This window comes from Antechinus flavipes, chromosome 1 (assembly GCF_016432865.1).
Source record: "Antechinus flavipes isolate AdamAnt ecotype Samford, QLD, Australia chromosome 1, AdamAnt_v2, whole genome shotgun sequence".
In the NCBI taxonomy this organism is placed as follows: Eukaryota; Metazoa; Chordata; class Mammalia; order Dasyuromorphia; family Dasyuridae; genus Antechinus; species Antechinus flavipes.
In genome coordinates this window covers 58,134,215-58,159,006 of record NC_067398.1, presented here as the reverse complement: position 1 = coordinate 58,159,006, position 24,792 = coordinate 58,134,215, and the positions used below count along the sequence as shown (strand labels likewise).

At 38.9% G+C, this 24,792-nt stretch overlaps 1 protein-coding gene across 1 annotated transcript in view; it reads right to left on the bottom strand.

The window, feature by feature from the left end:
• EEFSEC (eukaryotic elongation factor, selenocysteine-tRNA specific) overlaps positions 1 to 24,792 on the bottom strand; it is a 322,469-nt gene that overhangs the window by 77,599 nt on the left and 220,078 nt on the right. The window contains 2 exon segments of the mRNA XM_051983319.1: positions 22,989 to 23,485; positions 23,488 to 23,626. Coding sequence (XP_051839279.1) covers positions 22,989 to 23,485; positions 23,488 to 23,626 — 636 coding nt within the window.

Sequence of the window (24,792 nt, the reverse complement as noted above, 5' to 3'; positions counted from 1 at the left end):
GGGATCAGAGGGAAGGAAGAAGAGTAAATGAGGATGTCAAGAAACTTGAAGAAATGGAGAAGTGGCTCGCCTTAAACAGGTGATACAGGGAACAGATAAGGATAGAACAGAACTAGTAAATAGTCATAAGTCCTCAGCAGAGGCTTTATAAGAATGCATATAGTAAATCTGACAGAATGTCTTCAATGAATGGCCATCTAGTTTGTTGCTGAACTCTTCAATGACAAAGAGACATAACTGGCTCACCTCCCCAGGCTGCAATCCCGGATCTTCAAGCATTCCCCACCAGGCCACAGAAACTTCTTCACCCTTAAAATTTACTCCTGCTTGAGATTTTTCACTCTCAAAGTCCTATCTGCTCCTGAAACCTCTCCCTCTCACTAGCAGTTTTCATTCCTCTCAGGCTTCCTCTGCCATGACTGTCAAGAGCACCCTCTTCTCTCCCATCCCTCCCTTTCAGTTTCTTTTTAGGTGCTGGTTTCCCTCATTAGAATGTAAACTCTTTGAGAGCAAAGACTATTTTTCTGATGACAAATGTTGGAGGGGATGTGGGAAAATTGGGACACTAATACACTGCTGGTGGAGTTGTGAACTTTATGGAGAGCAATTTGGAATGATATCCAAAGGGCTATCAAACTGTGTATACCTTTTGATCCACTAGTGTTTCTACTAGGTTCATATCCCAAAGAAATACTAAAGGAAGGAAAGGGACCCACATGTGCAAAGAGAATTTGTGGCAACCCTTTTTGTAGTGGCAAGAAACTGGAAACTGAGTGGGTGCCCACCAGTTGGAGAATAGCTGAATAAGTTGTGGTATATGAATGTTATGGAATATTATTATCCTGTAAGAAACGATCAGGAGGATGATTTCAGAGAGGCCTGGAGAGACTTACATGAATTGATGCTAAGTGAAATGAGCAGAACCAGGAGATCATTGTACATGGCAGCAACAAGACTATGTGATAATCAATTCTGATTGACGTGGCTCTTTTCAACAATGAGTGATGCCAGTTCCAATGATCCTATGATGGAGAGCCATCTGCACCCAGAGAGAGGATTGTGGGAACTGAGTGTGGATCACAATATAACATTCTAACTCTTTGTTGTTTTCTTTCTCATTTTGTTCCCCTTTTTGATATGATTTTTCTTGTGCAGCAAGATAACTGTATAAATATTTATACATATATTGGATTTAACATATATTTTAACATGTTTAACATATATTGCATTACTTGCCATCTAGGGGAGGGGTGGAGGGAAAAGAGGAATATTTGGAACACAAGATTTTGCAGGGGTCAATGTTGAAAAGTTATCCATGCATATATTTTGAAAATAAAAAGCTCTAATTAAAAAAAAATAAGAGACTATCTTTCTTCTTGTGTTTGTATTTGTATTAGCACTTTGCCCAGTGCCTTGCACACAACAAGCAATTAGTAAATGCTTGTTGCCTTGACTTGACAAATTCGTATTTCTCTCTTATGGAAGCAGTTCTAGATTTCTAACTCCCACAGAGTGCTTTGCCTATAGTTTTGGTCCGTATTAAATTTTCACTGAGTGAATGGTCTGATTCATCTTACTAGCAATCTATGACTGGGAGAAGGGGAGAGACCACCAATCATTCTTAGAACTTAGAAAACAGAAATGTAGAAAAGGTTTTTACTACATATCAATACATTTTAAAGGTGTGAGTTAAGAGAAAAGCTATTCCATTCCAAACTGCTTCTGCTTCTCTGTTCCATTCAGGAGCTTGAATGTTGCCTAGTCCAATTTTTTATAGGATAAATCTACTCAATGATCATTTTGTCTAATCCCCACACTACAATACTATGTCACCGCAAGATTACTAGGGTTGTTTTCCTTCATTACAGTGACTTCTAAAATCCCGCCATTTCCTTAAGAAACCTTCCTGAATAAGAAGAGAAATGGAAAATTCCTTATGACTCCTCCTTGTCCAGAACATCCAATAGTTATTATGATAGCCACACTAAAAATGCAATAGTGATTCATCATTTACTCATTTAATATACCAAGAAAACCTCTGGTTCTTAATGCCAAACCTAGTAATGCTGTCTGGATGCTTCAGTCAAAAGCTTAAAGGAAGAGGCTTTCCCATGCAAATTAGAAGCTTATTAAGACAGAGGATTCTGGGAAGATGGTGGAGTAAATTGGAAAATTCCATGCTCTTCAGATAATTTTTCTGACCCTGAGATACACTGAACTGCCTCTGATCCATGATTCCCAAACTCTGTCTTTCTATTATCCTTTACTCCTCTTTCTGATCTTCTCTACATGCTTAAGAGAGTCTAAGAGAAGTTTGGTAGATGCCTGAATAGGAAGCAGTTTTGATTGGTGATCTCTCCTCTTCTCCTAAACATGGACTGCTAGTAAGTTGGATTAAATCGGTCACTCAGTGAACATTTGGTATGGACCAAAAGTATAGACAAAGCATTCTGTGGAGTTAGAAATTTAGAAGACAGCCACTGTTCTAAAAGGATATATGTTATCTAGTAGGGGAAGAAATGCATCAGTCTCCACCAGTACATGTCCTTTACAACTGTCTATAGTCAGCAAAAACTATGTAATATTTGCATTTCTACTCATTTTTGTGCCTCTTGTCTCTCCCGGCTCCCTAAATCTAGTCCACTCTGTTACTTTTGTTGCTTCATTCTCTACAGCCCTATTACTATTGGCTTAAAATCATTCTTATTTAATATAAATAAATCTTGTCTGCCCAACTAGAAAATAAGTATAGTCAGATCTCCCATTTCTTTAGTAACTGATGCTTAGATAGTGTCCTTCCCTTCATCATTAAACATTTCCAATGGTTCCCTTTCATCTCCCAATAATGAACTCTCACCATCATTCAAAGTTCTCTACAATCTCATTCCAACAAAGTTTTTCAGCTTCGTCTTCCACTATTCTCTTCTCTTGCCAAGCCTCTGTTTGGCTGACCACTCAATTCGATAAAGGCTTGCAATAGACTAAAACAGCCCAAGACTCTAACCCAAGGATACCAGGAACAGCAATGCTCCCCAGACGACAGGCTCTGCTTTCAGCCTAGCCCAGAAGCCATCATCCGAGTATCTGGGATCTTTGGGATGGTATGACTTGAGAACTACATCTGTGGCTGTGACGTCTGCCTGAGCTCTTCAGTAGAAAAGTAAGCTCTCACTTGGCACTGCCAAGTGGCTCAGCACCTTAGATGGACACAGTTTTATTAGTGGAGCTAAGATGTTTTCCCTGCTTTATAAAGCCCAGTGAAGAAGCATAGAGTAGGGCCCATGGCACCTTTCTTTTTCACTGCAGCTGTTCTCTCCTCTCTGAGTGTGAGCCCCTTGAGAGCAGGGGCTGTGTTCCATTTCTGCTCCCAACCTCAGAGGTAGGGTGGACATGCTAAGTCTTCATGCCATTTGTCATGGCTAGTGTTTCGTCCCTGGACAGAGGCAGTGTAGCATAAGGAGAGAGTGGGGGATTGGGAGCTAGTCCTGGTTTTGCCAAGGACATAATGTATTACTTTAAACCAGGGGTTCTTAAACTTTTTTCTACTCACAACCCCTTTTTGACCAAGAACATTTTATATGACCTCAGATTTATAGATACACAAAATAGGAATACAAATCAAGCATTTGCTGATAATAAATCATAACTCTGTGACCTCCACACTCAATTACAAGGTTCCATATGGGGTTGCAAACCAGTTTAAGAAGTCGGGCCTTAGCCAGGTCCCTCCAGTTTTTAGGGTCTCAGCTTCCCCATATGCAAAAAAAGGGGGTTGGACTGGAGGATGTCTAAGGTCCCTGCCAGCAACATGATGCATGAAGAATATTGTGTGAATCAATGGAAAAAAAAGCTTGGGGTCTGCCAAATGATCATGGCACATCATAGTCTTTTCTGAAAGAATGAGGCAGAGCAGTAAGACCACTAGGGGCCAACCCTCTGACTGACTACTATACTTTTTGCCGCCTTGGAGATATTTGCCATAAAAGGAACTGAAACTTGGGTTTCCTCAAGTTTAATCACTGATCTCTTATAGCCATAGAGCTGACAAATGCTACTAGTCATGTGTTTTAAGATGTCACCATGAGAATGCACACTATAATCCAAAAGCCACCATGCCATTGGTGTGTTAAACTCCAAATGAGAAGAAACCCTATGTATTGATCTTTAATTTCAAGGTCTGTAGCTGGATGGAAGGATCCAGTTCAAGTGTGGATTCTTAATTAAGCAATCAAGATGAATGCAAAGGGCATGTCGAGATAACAGCTTCCCCGCTCCATATTCCAGTCATCAGAAAGCGGAAGATATTACCAAGTGAAAATAAGCTCTGAGGGTGGCAATATCGTAGGACATGGGTGGCTCCCCAAGTCACTATTCCTTGAAGCCATAATAGCTGCCTTTACTTATTTATGGGGCAGAAAAAAATACAAAAGGCTTTGATTTCTTTCTCTATAGCACTGGAACTGACTGCTCCACAAGTGGAGTGCTGCCCATAGGCAAAACTGACAGGTGCTGTTTAGAGAATGATAACTTTATGTCACCTCAAAAAACATTTGTTAGAATCCTAGAATCAAGGGACCTCAGACATTAGCTAGTTCAACCCTGTGAGACGGGTGGTACAAGAATTATTGTTTCTATTTTAGAGAGGAGGAAATTGAGGCTCAGGAAGGTTAACTAACCCTTCCAAATGTTCAGCCCAAGTAAGAGTTGGGAATAAAATCCAGACTCTGAAGCTGGGCACCGGTCCTGACTTTAGATGACTTTACAGGCTGGCTATTTCAAGTCCTCCCAGATGAGTGTAATCTTGGACAGGCCAGAGGATCCCAGATGTAGAATTTGGAAGGGGCTGCAGACGTCACTATTATTTGACAGATGAGGGAACTGTGGTCCAGAGAAGTAAGATGACTTGTCCCTGGTAACAGAGAAAGTGGCTAAGGGAGAATTTGAACCCAAAACTCTTTTCTATTTTGTCTAGTGGTCTTTATTCCATGTCCTATCATGCAGGGATTGGGCTATGTAATTGATAGGTACATTCTAGTTCTGACATTTGATGCTCTCTATGATCATTTCCATACTAAGCAGCCACTCAGCCTCTGGTTGAAGATTTCCAGTGATGATGAATTCACTAGGTTCCTGAAGCAGCCCATTCCTCTTTGGGACAGCTCCAATTGTTCAGAAAGCTTTCCTTATGTCAAATTAAAATGGGACTTTTGGTAACATCTATCCACTGCTCTTGATTTGTTTCTTTCTCCCTCCCCAGCTACCACTTCTTCCCCCATCTAGGACTAATAAGGACAAATATAATCCTTTCTTTCATAAGAAAATCTTTCCAAATACTGAAGCAAGTATCATTTCCTTCTTTCTCAGTAAAATGTTGGCAGTTTTTCCAAATGACTTCACAAAGCATGGTTTGGAGTTTTCTCAACATTCTGATTACCTTTTATCTTGTCAACATGCTTTCTAGAACTGAACATAAAATTTTAAATATGGTCTGATCAGGGTAGTAATAGCCCTCATTTGGACACTTTAAGCAAGGCATTGTTCTAGGCACTAGGGATATAGAAATAAAAATCACAGTGTTCCTACTCCAAAGAAACCTACAATCTAGAAAATACCAACTGCAATTTATTCATATTCTACTTCTCTTCAAGGAAAACAAAGGGCTTCACCATAGATCAATCATTATTGGCTGCTAGCTATAGCAGAGGAGAATTGAGAGGGAGTAGTCTTCTGCTGCAATGGAGGGGTCCTGATACTTGGATGGCTGTTAGACAGGCTACACAAAGTCAGGGTAACAGAACTGAAGTGCTTTTCCTCTCCACATGAGTAACCCATAAATTTTGTCTTCTGACCCTCTTTCTCACAGGTCTCTAATTACAATGAAATGCAATTTTTACTCTCAAGATTAACATTGCTGGGTAAAAATGAATTTTTCAGAAAAAAAGATAATTTACCCTAAAAATTTTACTGAAAAAAATAGTTTATGGCAGGATATTTCTTAGTTAATAAGTTAAAATGAAAAATTTTAAATCCACATGCGAATCATTTATTCTACATTTATTAAGTACCTTCTCCTTGAAACGTACAGTGCTTAATTCTGAGGGAGATAAAAGATGAATGAGCTACAGTCCTGAGGGCTTAAAGTACAACAGAAGGATACAATCACTTTTGGCAACGGTTGGTTTTTTGACTTTGTTAAAGCAGCAAATTTTATTTTATAAAATTACCATTTATAATGTGGTAAAACTGAATTCTGCAAAACCTCAAAATATACCTTGAAATTCAAATTCTTTCCAAATAAAATTCAGCTAAATCCATAATGACTTATAAAATTTAGCCAACTGCCATACATTATTCATAGTTTGGAGCTAGAAGATGCCATTAAACCAAACCACCAGGTGTATTCATTTCTTGGAATGGTGACCTCCCATTGACTTGGAATTCCAAATTATAAAATGAATCTTAATGTTCCTTAGCTTCATATGCACCTGTCATTAAAAGCGTTGCCGAATCTTTGGATTCTGTTTCCGACACTTTAAATGTGGTTGATATTATCTCCTATTTACTTGTCTTTAGGCTGATAAACCATCCATAATCCAGGGGTAGAACTAGGGAAGAACTATGCCCAGAATGCTCATTTGGTTGAAATTCTTTGGACTGTTTTAAAACTACCCATAGATGCAACCTTATGGAGCTTTAGGAGGAATATTACTTCCATTTCCTTTTTATTGAAAGCCAGCTGACTTTGTGAGGGCTTGAAGACAAGCAAGAGTATTGCTTGTCTCAGAACTGAGCTTAGACCACACCAGGCTTCACAGCAAGAGAGGGAAGACTTTTATCTCCATTAAGACATAAGACCTGGTGACTCTCTGGGGTGAGGTCCTACCTATAAGGTCACACAACATAATGGTTGCACAACTACAGCTCACAGGCTTACATATACATGTGAGTAGGCTGGATAGTACAAAACTGTCTCACAGAACGAAGAGCTGAGGCTCTTTCAGTAATTTGGGTATTAGAGCCAATAACACAGAATATCAATGAACAAACATCAGCAACTTAGAGACTGAGAAAGTTGCTTGGGCCCCAAGAGACGAAATGTTTTGTCCAGGATCACAGGGCCACGTGTGTCACAGACAGGTCTGAGACTCAGGTCTTCCTGATTCCAAGCTCAGCTGTTTACTTTTACTATTACTGCATATAAGATAATTTAATAAAAAATTAAACATAAACCTAAGAGCAAGATGAGTTACAATCAATTAAGTCCAATACCAATATCAAGTATTTACTGTCTGTCTAAGATACATAAAGCATTGTTCTAGGCTTGATGGGGGGAGGCAATGATCTAGAAAGCAGTGCCAGTCCCAAAGGAACTCATCGTCTCATTGCAGAGAGAAGCTATAGAAAAGAGAATCATGCAAAACAGTGCCTAAGGAATGCTAAATAAGCAGCCCAAGACAAGTGCTACATAGCTCATGCTTGTATAAATCTTCCAATGGACTCACTCTTGGATGAGATAGCACTCATGGGGTACCATGTGCACCTGAGGAGAAGTAGCTATATCTGTGCTTGAGGAGGAGCATTCAAGCTCTACATGCCTCAGCTTTCTTTCTTTCTTTTTTAATAACAGCTTTTTATTTTCAAAATACATGCAAAGATTTTCAACATTCACTCTTGTGTTCAAAATTTTTCTCCTTCTCTCTCCATTTTTCCCCTCCCCTAGGTAGCAAGTAATCCAATATAGGTTAAACATGTGCAGTTCTTTTAAACATATTTCCATATTTATCATGCTGCACAAGGAAAATCAGATGAAAAAGAAAAAAATGAGAGAAAAAAACAAGTGAGCAAACAACAAAAAAGGTGAAAATACTGTAATTGAGATCCATATTCAGTCTTTCAAGTTCACTCTGGATGCAGATGTTCTCTCCATCACAAGTTTATTGGAATTGACCTGAATGACCTCAATGTTGAAAAAAGCCATGTCTGTCAGAATTGATCATCATATAGTCTTGTTGTTGCCATCTACAATAATCTCCTGGTTCTGCCTACTTCCCTCAGCATTAGTTCATATAAGTCTCTCCAGGCCTCTCTGAAATCATCCTCCTGATCGTTTCTTACAGAACAATAATATTCCATGACATTCCTATACCATAATGTACTCAACCATTCTCCAATTGATGGGCATCCACTCAGTTTCCAGTTCTTGGCCCCTACGAAACGGGTTGCCACAAACATTTTTGCACATGTGGGTCCCTTTCCTTCCTTTAAGATCTCTTTGGAATATAAGTCCAATAGAAACACTGCTGGGTCAAAGGGCATGCATAATTTGATATTTTGGGCACAGTTCCAAATTGCTTTTCAGAATGGCTGAAACAGTTCACAACTTCACCAACAATGTACTAGTGTCCCAGTTTTCCCACATCCTTCCATCATTCAACATTATCTTTTCCTGCCATTTTAGCCAATCTAAGAGGGGTGTAAGAGTATCTCAGAGTTGTCTTAATTTGCATTTCTCTGATCAATAGTGATTTAGAGCATTTTTTCATATGACTAGAGATGGTTTTGATGTCTTAGTTTGCAAATTGTTTGTATTCTTTGACCATTTATCAATTGGAGAATGGCTTGTATTCTTCTAAATTTGAATCAGTCCTCTCTATGTTTGAGAAATGATGCCTCAGTTTTCTAATCTGTAAAATTGACATGCCAATCCATGAACAACTTGCCTCAGAGGATATTGTGACTCAAGTACTTTGTCAATTTTAAAAACAACATAGAAATGTCAATTATTATTATTATTTTAATCTGTAAAAAGATCTTACATAATGAGTAGAATTTGGATATAGATTTAGGAACAGACAAATCTGAAAGGCTGTTTACATCTTTGGACAAAGAAGGGTTATCAAAAAAAAGCAAATGGTTTGGATGGTACCTTTGGATTCCTTCTGGCTAATATTCTGATTGCATACCCTGATGCTCTTATGCTCTGTCTCTGGGACCATTCCTTTCATATGTCTTCACATGAATATCTTCACATTTATATGTTTTCACATGATAACAAAAAAGAAATTAAAAAGAAAGTTTAGATGCCCCTTGTTTTTTCTCACACTGAGACTCGCCAAGACTTCAGTTACTTTGATTCAATTTAGCTGATATCACTGAATTTCCACATGAATCCTTCCCGAGTTTTCATAACGTTGGGGAAGGCAGTCCTTGCTGCCTCCTAACAGAATGGTCTTTCGGGAGCCTTCTCTGCCTCTCTCTTTTCTGTTATAAAATATTATTAACTTAAAAAGCTGAATGCCGCAAAGACAGTGCAGGATCCAGTCTCCTCTGAGGCAGGGGCCTTGCGATGAGGGCAGACTAATTTTATTAACTTCAGGGGAACTTCAAAAAGCTTTAGGGCTTTCATGCCAGACAGAGACGACCCCAAAAGTCAGTTTAAGTGCTGCATAAACAAAGGATTAGGGCAAGCGAGAGCTAAAGGCTTCTTCCATGTCTTGTTTACACTGTCCTTCGCCCCAGCAGGCAGGGAAGGCTCCTTCTCTGCCTATGATCCCTGTGGTGTACAGTGGCGCTCCAGTTCACTGACCTACATTATAATAATATTTTTTTTAAATTTATGAGCCAAGGTGCAGAATCAAACTCACTTAAGGGCTTTTGAGAAAGGAGGGAGAAAGGCAACAGAGAGAAGGAGGGCATTCAGCCTGCTCTCCTCTCATTTCTCCCTTGGTTTAGGGCAGTAGTTTAGAAAGAATTTCAAGTTCAAAGAGAACATCTCTGTGACTCGTTTTATGGCTCAGTCCCGAAGACACAATAGGACTGATGTGATGAAATATCCCCTCCTGCTCAGCTTTTTGTCTTTAATTTCATTTATAAAGGGGAAAAAAAGTGCTTTATGACTCTGGAATGAAGGGAACACTTGCTGGATCTTTTCTATTGAGTTCCACCCAAAAACCCTCTATTCTCAGGCTCCTTTTCCCTGTGATTTTATGGTGACATAAGCTGATCACTCGGTTTTTGCACTGGTCTCACATGCCAGCTCAAGACCTTTTGTCTTCTGTTAAGGACACAAGTTCTCTCCAAGGACACTTGTTTTGTTGTTAGATATTCCATTTCGAAGTTGGTACAAAATAAGAGCTATCATGATATAACAGCTTACATTTCTATAGCTTTTCAAGGTTTATAGAATGTTTACTTATAACAATCCTTTCAGGAAGAAAATAAGTACTTAATTGAGTAATCTATTTCATAAAGTAGAAAAATAAAATTCCTACAGATCTTTTCTCGTCCATGATCATACAGCACCAGAATTCAGACTAGCATTCTCTTCTCAATAAGGGCTACATTTATGTGTTTTTTAAAGGTTTTTCTAAATTTTGAGTACAGAGATCACACCATTATTCCCATTTACATTTGAGCAAACTGAAGCTTAGACAATTAAGTAACTTTCAGAGGATCACAGAGCTAAATGACAGAGAGAAGTCTTAAATTCTCATCTTCCAACTGTCCAAACCCAGAGCCTTTTTTTCTGCTCTGTCAGACTCCCTTCCACAACAACTCCTGTGGAAGTAGGACTTCAAATTTTAAGAACTTCCTGAAAATAAATAAGATCGGGTTATCTAGGTAAGCTAGAAAATGGGCTAGATGCCAAGACTTGGTTCTTTTAACGGGCACTGACCTTGTATATAACTTTGGGCTAGTTAACTAACTGCTGGGGCACCCAAGTAAAAAGAAAGAAATAAGGTACTTTCTAAATTAGTACATTTAAAACAGAAAATGGAAAATGAAGCAGTGAGCTGATATGAAATGTTGTGCTATGGAAATACATTCCTCTTGCTATGATTCTGTGACACATTAAAAAGTTATCAGACAAATTTCTTGGTCTCTATGGGTCTTGGTTTCCCCATCTGTAAAGTAAAAGGGTTGTCATGGCACAAAAAAAGATTTCTGGGTGAAGAGTAAAGAAATCTTAGTTTCTTCTTGTTCTTCTCCTTTTTTTTTTTTTAAATAATAACTTTTTATTTTCAAAATACATGCAAATATAGTTTTCAACATTCATCCATCCAAAACCTTGTTTTCTGAATTTGTCTTCCTCCTTCCTCCATCTCCCTTCTCTAGATAGCAAGCAATCCAATATACTAAACACATGCAATTCTACTATACACATTTCTACATTTTTCATGCTGCACAAGAAAAATCAGATCAAAAAGGAAAAAAAATTGAGAAAAAAAGCAAGTAAACAACAACAATAAAGGTGAAAATAATGGTGAAAATACTATGTTGTGTTGTGATCTACATTCAGGTCCCACAATCCTTTCTCTGGATGTAGATGGCTCTCTCCATCACAATAGACCTCAGTTTCAATTCTAGTTCCTTTATTGTGGGCCTGGAGAACTTAGGATAAGCCAATTCCCCTCTGGGGGCCTCCTCTTCCTCACCAAAGGACATTGAATTGGAGTGTCTCTAAGGCCCCTTTGGCTCTTCTATAATTCCATGGGCCAGGAAGTAAATTTTCCCTTTTGTTAAATATCTTCTATGGGTCAGACATTAGGCTAGCTGCTAAAAAATAAAAAGACAAAACAGTCTTCATAATTTAAAATGATGCAAGTAAGTTGGAAAGATTTAAAATGTTGACAGTTGACCAAAAAGAAAACTAGTTTCATGAATGAATATAAGATATGGTGGTGTGTACAGAGAGAAAAAGATTAAAGCTAAGGGAAAAATCACAACCCAAAGTAGTGCTTGGTTCTTAGGAGATGCTCCATGATTAACTGTTGAAGTAAGTTAACTGTCCTTAGCAACTCAATCTCTGAAGCCTGAGATGAGACAGCTGTTCAGTCAGGTCATCCTAATTCTATAAAGATCAGAAAAAGGGACTGAGCAAGTATTTTAGTGGGACATACAGGATAATATAAAACAACAAGAAACAGGACAGGAAGAACTTCCTGAAAGCTTAGCATTTGGCTTTCTGAAGGCAGGGGACTGGATCAAATGACCTTTTAAAATCCCTTCATGATTCAATATATTTCCCCTTATTTTCAATAGGATTGTGTGAGACTGCTTGAGATTCAAGCAGAGAAATCACCACTGAGGTGTAATTTCAGACTCTCTCAAAGCACACAACCTCTCTTGCATCCAATCATGTCTTTGTAAAGAAGAATTTGATTTAATAAATGTCTTTTTTTCATGAGTCCAGAGCTAATCAAATTCTTTATATCTTTCTACTTTTTGTTATTTTGCAAATCTCATAATGTTTCCTTCCTTCTTCTGCCACCTTAAAAAAAGGTAATTTAACTCTCCTGTCTATCAAATTCTTAAACTGAATAAGATGAAGCTCTTCAGTGTCACAAGTGAAGTTGGACTCCTTGTGTGATCTTGAGCAAATCATTTAAGCTCTCTGAATCTGAGTTTCTTCATCTACAAACTAAAATAATATTTTTTGTCCTCTTTAACTCCCTGGACTGCTGTGAGACGAAAGCACTGTATAAGGTGTCATCCTATATGAAAGTACCAAGTGGGCTTATTCCCATTAGTTCAGAGCTTCAACCCAGGTCTTCAAGTCTATTTTGGCAAAACTAGAATGCCACCATAGGAAGGAAAAAGTCTAGTCTGGTGGTGGCAGTAGAGGAAGAGGAGGAGGAGGAGAAGGAAGAGAAGGAGGAGGAAGAGGAGGAGGAAGAAGAGGAGGAGGAGGAGGAGGAGGAGGAGGAGGAGGAGGAGGAGGAGGAGGAAGAGGAAGAGGAAGAGGAAGAGGAAGAAGAAGAAGAAGAAGAAGAAGAAGAAGAAGAAGAGAAGAAGAAGAAGAAGAAGAAGAAGAAGAAGAAGAAGAAGAAGAAGAAAGAAGAAAGAAGAAGAGGAGGAGATCACGGTGGACAAAATAAAGGATCTGCTAGATCAAGAATGAAGAAACACACTGCTAAAAGATACTGCAACTAAGATCATGTACAATGTCCAATCTTTGTTCCAGAGACTTGATCATGAAAATCTACCTCCTTCTTCTGGAAAAAGAGGAGTTAAGCCATGTGTAGGAATTTCTTACTACTGCCATATGCACTTTGTTTTACTTAACCATATTTTTCATTACAGATTGTGACTTGGAGGTGAGAATATTACTAATAAAAAGGTCAGTGGTATAAAAGTAAAAAGAATCAAACATTTTTTTTAAAAGGCTGTGAGGTTAATGGGTTTGTGACCAAAGAGATCATAAAAGAGGGAAAAGGATCCAAACGTGCAAAAACGTCTGTGGCAGCTCTTTTTGTAATGGCAAGAAACTGGAAACTGACTGGATGCCCATCAATTGGAGAATGGCTGAATAAGTTATAGCATATGAATGTTATGGAATACTATTGTTCTATATGAAATGATCAGCAGGATGGTTTCAGAGAGGCCTGGAGAGACATGAACTGATGTTGATTGAAATGAGCAGAACCAGGAGATCATTGCACACAGCAACAATAAGATTATATGATGATCAATCCTGATTGACATGCCACTTCTCAACAATGCAGTGATTCAAGGCAATTCCAATAGACTTGGGATGGAAAATGCCACCCACATTCAGAGACAGAACTCTGGAGAATGAATGAGTATCAAAGCATAGTATTTTCACCTTTTTGTTTTTGTTTTTGGTTTGTTTTTGTTCTTAGTTTTCTTTTTCTTTCTCAGGGTTTTTTCCCTTTTGGTCTGATTTTTCTTTCACAACATGTCAAATACAGGAATAAATTTCAGAGGATTGCACCTTTAAAACCTATATCATATTGCTTATTTTCTTGGGGAGGGGAAAGATGAGGAAGAGAGAAAAAATTTGGAACAAAATCTTTTAAAAATGAATGCTGAGAACTATCTTTACATGTATTTGGAAAAATAAAATACTATTAAGAAAAAACTTTTTAAAAAAGGCTGTGAGGGCAGTTTAGTTTCTCTGTACATAAAAAATGCTGTGTGGTATAAATGCCTATACCCCTCCCTACTTTTCAGAATTTTTTTTTGAAGAAAGAAAATAAAAATTTTAATTTAAAATCAAAGGAAGTGGCTGCTGAATGTGAAATTTCTGTTTTTAATCATTCCTAATGAAAAATATTACATCAGAGTCCACAACTTTCACTGTGGATGAGAAATTTTACTGTTTTATGAACAATTTATCATATCTATTAAGCTATAATTGTGAGAACTCAAGTTTCCAATATGGCTGTGGCGAATGGAAATAATAAAAGAGTAAAGCCTCTATCCTGACCATAGATAAGGCACTACTATCAGAAATCCTGCCTTGGATGGCACTAAGATATTGTCAGATTTCCCATATTATAGCTTAAAGGTTTGTGGATTTTTACCAATTCACTGTGTTAACTTATAAGATAAAGATAATGTAAGCCGAGAGGCTACATGAATGGTAGAAAGAGAACTAGGCCCAAAATCAGACAATCTGACTTCAGGCAGTTGCATTTTGTGCTTTTCAAAAACATAAGCTGGTTTCAGGTAAGTGGAAGGGGGTGCCTTCAGGAAAGTGGTTGATCTTCACTGGAAGTCTTTAGGAAGAAGCTGGGTATGCTATGATGGGTGGGCACAGGCTACACCAGATCACCACCAAGGTATCTTCCAACTCTAAAAATCTATGGTTCAAAGTCCTGGTTCTACCACCTACAGAAGCTTTTCTCACTCCCTCTTAATTCTAGAGACTTCTTTCCACAGATTATTTCCTATTTATCCTACACATAGTTGCTTGTTGTTTTCCCCATTAGACTGTAAACTACTAGAGGACAAGGATTATCTTTTGACTTTATTTGTATCCCTTTAACTTAGCATAGTGTCTGATACAACATAGTAGATATTTCTTGACTGGCTGGTCCATGGTCACAGCTACTCGGTAGCTACTAAGCTACTGAGGCTAGATTTGAACTCAAGCCTTCCAACTCTTGGCCCAGAACTCCATCTATTATCACATCTTCTGAAACTTTCAATTTCATCTCTATCCAATCAAAAAGTATCTGTCCTGCATCCCATCCTCTCAGGATCCTATTCTTTGTTTTCCGAAGTGATATTCATCTAACAAACTAAAGTATTAATAACAAATAAGGTATTTAGGACATAATTCCATTATAACAGAATTTTTTCAGAGACAAAATGACTTAATCAAAAGGCCTATTTATCTTGAGAAGTGGACACCAACAAATGGGGCAGAAGAGATATTTGGGACCAAGGCCCTTTTATCACAAGTTAGTAGCTACTTATATGTAATATTCTCTATGCCCTAAGTTATGGCCTTACACAGATTGAATTCAATCTTGGGGGTATCCCCTCCCCCAAAAACCTTTTTTGTGCCTAGGGTCCCCATAGATAAGAGTAAACGGGTTCTCAACTCTTGTATGAATCTAAAACATAAGAAAACAATCTCAATGCTAGGAAGGGCAACAATTGTTAGGGGGCATGGACTGGGCTGGGAATCAGGAGCCCTGGATGCCAGTTTGGGCCCTGATGCTAAACACATGTGTAATTTTGGCCAAAGTGAAGCTTCCTCTCTAGGCTTTAACTTTATCACTTGTGCCGCAAGATCCTATATATGTGTGTGTGTGTATGTGTGTGTGTGTGTGTGTGTGTGTGTGTGTTTGTGTGTGTGTGTGTAAGGTAAGGGAAGTGAGGCTCAGAGAAATTACATTGAAGGTCCAGATTCTGTGATTCTCCACATCAATAATGGGCTGGCAAGAAAATCCATCTTCCATCTTTTTATTTTTAACTGGTACATGCAAAGACACTGATTGCGATTCACCTGATTGCCTTTACCTCTGTGCTATTACTGTATTGAGCGTGCCATCAGCAGTCGAGCAGGACCAAACAAACTTACATTCAGACTTCAAAGCAAGTGCAGTGTTCCCAGTGGCGTCTGTGTGTTTACAGTTGGTTGGGTGATGTCCTCCAGCTTCCCTGCCCAAGTCATAAGGAGCTCTGCAAACGGCGCCAGTGGCTGCCTGTGCCTGTGTACAGCACACATGGACTGATCCCCATCGTATAATGCTCTATATTTTCTTATTATTTACCAAATCTTGGTGGGTTATACACGGCCATTCTTTTTTCTTCCTTCAGCCAATAAGAAGAAATAATTTATTATACATATGCTTCATTAAAAATGGGAGGGGGACAAAAGTTGGGAGGAAAAGGGGGGTGTGAGAATGACTTTAGAATGTCAAGAGAGTCCATGCAACAACTGTTTTTGAACAGAGTCCTGGTTTCAGCCTCTCTTGTATAAGGGAATTCCTGGATCAAGTCAGGGAGATGATACCATGCTGAATCGGCTGCCAGATATGAGGAGGTCTGACATCCGACATCTTTCCCCTTATAATCCAGGTATTAATAATGAGTCTACTTTTTTCTCCTCTTATATTTCAATCTATATATTCACTTCTTCTTCCACTTGCCTCTCATGGGGAGGAGAAAGCTAGCAAGATGATGCCAAAACCAAATACTACTCTCATAAATATTTATACAAAACAGAAAACTCCAAATAAAGATACCCATGTTTGCAATGTCCTCCGCAACAGCCTGCCGGTGGGTTGGTCTGCCTCAAGTCTCTGCCCACTCCAACCCACCCTCCACTGAAGCACTGAAATGATTTTCCTCGAATACAGATCTAACCATACTTTCCCTTCTACTCAATAAAATCCAGTGGCTCCCTGTCACTTCCAGGACCAAAATGTTCTTTTTGGCATTCAAAACTTCAAAATCCAGCCCCCCTCCTACCTTTCCAGTCTCATTACACCTTAATCCCCAATCCTTACTTTGCTATCCAGGGATTGATTCAATCTGGCCTCCTGGTTGTTCCATTAACAAGATAGTCCATCTCCTGGCTCCAGACACTTTTCTCTCTGTCTGTCCCCGATTTCAGGATCATTCTTTCTTCTTAACCCTGGCTACTGACCTCCTTAGCTTTTTTTCAGTTCCAACTAAAATCCTAATTTCACCAACTTCCATCTGTTAATTATCTGCTATATATAAAGCTTACTATATATATACATATATATATATGTATATGTATATAAATACACACACACATATACACATTTATTTGCACAATCTCTCCCCCACTATATTGTAAGCCCTTTGAGGACAGGAACTATCTTTTTGTATCCCTGGCATTTAGTACTGGTCCACTGTGCCTGGTCCATAGAAGGCACTCGGTACATTTTTATAGATCTTCATTTTTGAATATACTCTCATATCCACTTTTCCTATACAGTGAGCCATCTTGCAACAAAGAATTTTTAAAAAAAGGAAAAAAGCAGTTTGGCAATCCTAACCAACACATCAACAGTCTGACAGTGTCATATTCTTAATCCCTTACCTCTTCAGTAGGGAAGGCAGTGCATTTTACCATCTCTTGTCAATGCTAAGACTTCTTAAGCACTATAATTACAGAGATCACTTTCTTTTTCTCTTTGTTCTTTCCATTTATATTGTTGTTATCATATGTATTGTTTTCCTGATTCTGTTGACTACACTCTGAATCAACATCCAATTCATAAAAGTCTACATATTTATTGTTTCTTGTGGCAGAGTAATAGTGCATTATCTTCATGTACCATGATATGTTCAGTCATTCTCCTGGTAATGAGCATCTATTCTGTTTCCATTTCTTTGCTACCACAAAAAGAGTGAGTATATGCAGTATGTATATTTGTAGGTATATGTGTATGTAAATACATACCGGCCTGGCTCCCAGGTTCTTGTTTCATTCCTCAGAGCTTACAGCACTGTCTTATTTCTATCTTGGTTCATGAACAGCTAACTGGGTCACACAATAATTATTGTTCAGCCTTTTAGTACGTGCTGGTCCTACTACACAGTGCTCTCCTGGGGCTGGGGAACTTCTTTTGGACACGGTACCATGATTAATCTAAGCAGTCTGTCTACAGGTGCAGTGAGCAAAAAAATCTAAGAAATTGGAATGGACACCAGAAATACCAGCACAAAGAAAAGTGGAATAGTGGGGAAGGAAAGCAGAAACAAGAGTCATGGGAGAAAAAGTTCCAGCTGGCCTTATATGTAGAGGATACAGTGTCACCATGAATGGCTTCAGAAACCATTGGATTTCATATCCCAGGGCAGCTATTCCTGATCCTAAAATACTAATCTCTGTGAGGGAGAAATTACAAATTTCTTCTCATGTTTACCTAAGAGTTTTTAAGATGAAGTTTAACTCAAACATTAAGTGAGAGCTATTTTCTAAAGGGAAATACAAAGCAAGCCAAAGTGTGTAATTATTATCACTGAACTGACTCAAAAAAGTCCAGAAGCTCAACTAGAAGCTTTGAGTGACTGGCTTTCTCCTCTCTCCCATCCCTGTTTGTGACTCTCAGTTATTATTTCAGAATGCTGTACTGTGTCACTCTCCCAAACACAATGTCCCTACCCTGAGAAAGCTAGAGCATTTATGCAAACAATGACCATTTAGGTGGAAGGTGAATCAAGGGAAGCAGCAGCATGGATAGACTCCTCAGACTCTGACTTAGTCCCTCTATATCAGCTATGGAAAATTCAGGGGAAGAACACAAGACCAGGCAGCACATCCATCTCCCTCAGGAGCAGAGCAGCTGCTTGTCCCTCTGTCAAAGGGAGCAATGTGCTTAACTCTCACAATGAAAGGGAAGATCCCAATGGGAAGACAAAATTCCAGAACTGAGTAGGCACTCTTCACAGATCAGCTACATTGGTAGCTTTTCAACATTTTGATCTAATAGAATCCCACAAAGTAAGAGAAAGTCACAGAGATAACTGGTCAATGTCAAGTCCCCTCTTCTTCTGGCCCATCAGGCTCAGCCAGCACTTTGCTCTCCTTGAAAAAGCTTCCTCTTCCCACCCTCCCTCCCCCGCAAAAAAGAGAAGGGGAAAAAAACCCTAATGCATTGTTGGTGGAGTTGTGAACTGATCCAATCAGTCTGGAGAGCAATTTGGAACTATGCCCAAAGAGCTACAAAACTGCATACACTTTGATCCAGCAGTGTCTTTACTGGGTCTCTATCCCGTTGGAAAATGAATGGATGCCCATCAATTGGGAAATGGCTAAATAAGTTATAGTCTATGAAAGTAATGAATATTTTTGTTCTAAAGAAAAATGGTGAAGTGGCAGATTTTAAAAAGGCCTGGAAAGATTTACATGAACTGATGCTGAGTGAAGCAAGCAGAACAAGCAAAACATTGTACACACTAATAGCTGGATTGTGCGATGATCAACTATGATAGACATTGTTCTTCTCAATGATTCAGTGATCCAAGGCAATCCCAATAAACTTTGGATGGAAAATGCCATCTGCATCCAGACACAGAACTATGAATACTGAATGTAGATCAACTCATACTATTTTCACTTTTTTTTCTTGTTTTTTTCCTTTTGTTGTGATTTTTTTTCTCTCGCAACTGCCATAGAAATATATAGAAAATGAAAATACGTGTGTAACCTGAATAAATACAAACATTTTTGCATGTGTGGGTCCCTTTCCCTCCTTAAAGATCTCTCTGGGATACAACAGAGACACTGCTGCATCAAAGGGCATACACAGTTTGATAGCCCTTTGGGTATAATTCTAAAGTGCTCTCCAGAATGGTTGGATTAGTTCACAACTCTACCAACAATATATGAGTGTCCCAGTTTTCCCACATTCCCTCCAATATTTATCATTATTTTTTCCTGTCATTTTAGCCAATCTGAGAGGAGCGAAGTGGTACTTCAGAGTTGTCTTAATTTGCATTTTTCTAATCAATAGTGATTAAGAACATTTTTTATATGACTAGAAATAGTTTTAACTTCTTCATCTGAAAATTGTCTTTTGAAAATGAACAACAATTTAAGAATGCTGGGTACCCCTCAGGTAAAGGTCAAAATTGGAAAAGATTTAAATGCCTAACTTGGTAAGTGACTTCTTATTTCAGGCAAGGGCATTCCTACTCTTCTGCCTCACTGGCTAACCATGGAAATTTCACACATTACAAAGAGTAGTAGCCCCTATCTTTCAGCACCAAAATCCTTTCTGTAACTTTGGCAATCTCACTCTTTGGACTGCCAACAGATGAAGAAGGAAAGTATCTTCTAGCAGCACAACCAGGTGAAAGTTCCTAAGAATAGCAACAGGGCTTGGTACTTGGGCTCTTGTCTTGCTAAAGGTGGGCCCTGACTTGATCTTGGTGCTAGAAAGGTCTGGGTAGATCATTTCCAGACCCCTCATTTTGCACAGAGGAAATGGTGCCCAGAGTGGAATAGTAACTAGACTAAGATCACAGTAAAATCAGGTCTAGAACCCAGATCTCCTGAGTTGTAATCCAAAGTTTCTTCCACTGGGCTGTGATGATGGCTTCACAACCCCCTAGCCTATCTTCAGCTCAGCTCGTCCATCTCAAGCCGCCAATGGTTAGGATATAATGTTGGAACACGCTGTTCTGTACATTCTGCTGCCCACACTGGGGTTGTGACAGGCCTGAGAATTCCTGGTGGCACTCAAGCACAGCTGGTATGAAAATACAGGAAGTGCTAGAACAGGTTTGGTACAGAGCATTTTTTCACACACTTCTGAAACAATGTAAAGAGAGCAGTTTCTAGCTTCTTAACCACACCTCCCAAAACATGCTGTTCTCTCAATTTGATTAGTGACTCCTGATAGGTGCGCCATGTCAGGTTTTGGATAATACGTGAAGTGTCACTCTGCTTCAAAGAAAGGAAATAGAAGTGATATTTAAAACAAAACAAAATATATTGTCCATAGTTCCAAGACTAGAGAAATTTATTATTCTGATTCTAAGTACTCTGAAATGAATCACAATGGGAACAAGTGGCAACGACCTCCTCTCCAATCTGACCTTTAAATTGCTAGGAGATTCATAGAATACTCACCACAAGGAACATGTGTTCCATTTAATGATCCCAGGTCTTCAAACCAGATGTCTCCAGTAATCTGTGTCTGGGACAGTGGAGAGCATGATCTTTTGGGGATCTCTCCATTTACTCCTAGCTTCCAACAAACAACTTAATTTCAGCAAGATTCCTATCTTCCATAAAAGTGAAAATCCTTTATAATATTTAATTATAATTAAGTGAAAAAGAAAGGGGAAGTTGAAGTAGGCAAAAAAGGATACAGACTCATCTCCTTATTTAACACTAGGAACATTTTAAATTCCAAAACAATAAAGATTACATCAATTTACTTATTCTTAACTCTAGTCATCCTTCAGCAATACAGTGATTCATTGTTTTTATTAACTGGAGAAAGAAATGCTTAAAGAAAAAAAAGAAGTAAAAACAAAAACAAATATTTCAATTCCTGCACCACACAAACATTTTCACTTCACTGATGCTTACAGATGTGGAAAACAAAGCATCTACATCTTAGTCTCTTGAGGGAGGTCTCTGGTATGTCTCAAGTAGTTGTACAGACAACACCCACACCCACACCCACTCACACACTGCAATACTGACCCCACTAACCTCCCCTGTTTGCTTCTCTGCCTATGCTAAAGTGAGGTCAGAGTGTGGGGAGGTTCTAGAATGAGCCAAAAGAAGTGAAACTCTTTGGGATATTTCCTGTGTCAGTGTTCCTCTACAAGTGCATTCATTCAGCAAATCCTTGAGCAGCCATGAGGCACACACAGCATCCTTTGCACAGCAGACAAAGGGGACATGGTCCTTCGTGGCCCAGTGCTTACAAAAGAGTTGAAGAATCACCACAAGTATGTGACCAGAGAGTGAATGAGTGTTTGGAAATAAGAACTCTACAAATACAAAGGAGGGAGACAGGGAGGTCACTGGGAGATTTAGTAGCCAAGGAAAGCTTCTGAGAGAACATGGACCTTGAGCTCATTCTTACCATTTGAATAAAATTTAGATAGAAATTATGTTAATAGTTCTGTTATTACCAGACTTATTGTGGTGAATATTGAATCACCAGTACATTAAAGACATATTTTTTCACCTTCTGTGATTTTTTTTTTTTGTTGGCCCTTTCTTCCTCCCCAGGTTTCTATCTACTCTTCCTGAGATCTTCACAAATGTATACATAAACAGGCCAGTGAAGTGAATAGGTTAATTTAGTTATTAGAATAACTTGTCTTGCACAAAATATATATTGAATATGATCATAGTTACTTAAAACAACAACAAAAACAACCATAACTAATATTCATCTCGTGGCTTAGAGTTTGCAAAACATTTGATGCTTTCCAATGATTTCCATTTCTATGACCTACAAATCACTGGTAACCATCATTGTGGCCACATATTCATCATAAATAACAGATAGGAAAGAGGTTCACATCTAGACAGGGGTAGAGGCATAATTGGAATATGAAAAGTCCCTGACTCCAGATTCTTACTGTGCTAGAATGAATAAGTTGCCTAGTTGATCAGGCTATTCACTATCCCACTCTAATCACATTCTCTATAGCCTCTGCTCTGCAACTGAATTGCTCACAGATACAACCTGCAAATGACCAGAATGATCAGCAGGATATCCAAACATAAACTGAGTCAGCAACAGTACCTAAGAGACTTAGAACAGACCTTGATTTGTTGAATCAGCACCAAGTATATCACTGATATAAGATTGACCCTGGTTAAAAGAAAAATTCTAGAATTAGCTCAGAATGGTACAATACTCTGCTTCCTTATTAACAGATTGTTCCTGAGTGGCAGTGCTAGTGGCCAATGAAGACAAGCTGTCTTTAAGAATGGCATTCAAGAAGATGGAATTTTCACCTAAAATCTAAAAAGTGATTTAAAGAGTGAGGCTATTATCAGAGTGGGTACCTAACACTAAAAAAATCCTGTCTGGATTGCGTGAAATTCGGCTTGTGTGAAAAGTCAAGAGTACCTTCTCTGATCCCAAATGGTCACTACCTCCAACCAAAGAGACAACATCACAAAATATTTGCAAGGAACTTTCACTAAACCCATATTCCTCAAATATAAATCTAAGAACCAGACAATCAAAAAAGAAATAAAAAAAGATACTGCTTACCCTCTCCACATATCCCTCCTTGTGTTTCAGTTTATACACCTTCAACTTTGGCAGGAAAGTCTCAGTATAGTTCCTATCTTCCAGACCTTGAAGCATCATCCCATGGAAAGCCAGTCGGCAAGTGTTGGCATGTATGTCAGTATCGAGTTTGGAGCCAATCACAAGGCACAATTTTGGGCAGGTAACAGGCTTCTCGAATTCTAGGAGAGCCCACTGTTGCTTTGGCCACTTCTCTACAGGTTGGTCACTCTTCTTGTCCTCCTCTGCAGGGGGGGATTCCTTGGACAAATATTGCTCTTGATAGAGATACTCCTTTTCAAAGTCGAAGGTCTCCTCCAGGGGCTCACAATCAAACTGATCAGGAGCTGGGCTAAAAAACATCACCCTTCCCATCACTGTCTCGTGACCAACAGTTATATGAAACTTTGCCTTTGTCTGAAGAGCACCTCGAAAATAAGGAATCTTCTTAACAGAAACAATCGCAGCATGGATGGTATAAGAGAATCTGGTGTGCATACTAGCCCCCGTTCTAGCAACTTGGGGTCAAACTGGGTCACACAGATGCCCAATCTGTCTCCTTGCATGGCAGAGGTGACCGGAGTGTGGAACATCTGCATGGACTTCACTTTCTTCACTACCTGATTGTGAGGGAAGCAAGGGGAAAAAAAAAAAGAATGAATTAAGTAAATCAAAACCAGCTCCAAACTGCTAAGATTTCTTTTGCAGAGTCTCTATCTTCCCTTCTTTCCCTTACATTTCATTAGATTTTGAGCTCCCTGAGGGCAGGGAGATTCTTCTTTAGTCTCTTTTAAAAAATCCCCTGTACTGCCTGATACTTACCAGGTAGGGGCTTAATGTTTACTAACACCATTAGCAAGTTCCATGTAAATTAAAAAGACAAAACAAACTACATCTTGCAGTCATGGGGAGAATAGAAACATAAAACCCTAATGTTTCAGTGATTGTGGCCACATTTTTATTTCATGTTATACACAGCACAGAGACAATGCCACGGGGCAGGGGAAAGTTAAAAGGGACTTTGGATTTCATATTTTCTAATTTTCTCATTCTAGAAAGGAGATTGGAACAGTGGGCCCTGAACTGACAATTGCAAAACCTTTTGTTCCAACTTTTTCCCTCCTTCCTGCCACCCCTTCCCCCAGATGGCAAGTTGACCAATACATGTTAAATATGTTAAAATATATGTTAAATACAATATATGTATACATGTCCATACGGTCATTTTGCTGTACAAAAAGAATCGGACTTTGAAATAGTGTACAATTAGCCTGTGAAGGAAATCAAAAATGCAGGCGGACAAAAATAGAGGGATTGGGAATTCTATGTAGTGGTTCATACTCATTTCCCAGAGTTCTTTCACTGGGTGTACTGGTTCAATTCATTACTGCTCTATTAGAGCAGTTTGGTTTATCTCATTGTTGAAGAGGGTTTGGTTTATCTCATTGCTGGAGATGGCCATGTCCATCAGAATTGATCATCACATAGTATTGTTATTGAAGTATATAATGATCTCCTGGTCCTGCTCATTTCACTTAGCATCAGTTCATGCAAGTCTCTCCAAGCCTCTCCGTATTCATCCTGCTGGTCATTCCTTACAGAGCAATAATATTCCATAACGTTCATATACCACAATTTATTTAGCCATTCTCCAATTGATGGGCATCCACACAATAAGGGCTTTTCAACACTGGAACAGGATGCTTCCTGAAGTAACCCAAATAGGAGTCTGGCATTGCTGTAGATGAGATTCCAGAGAGGGAAAAGTTTAAACCACTAAGATACC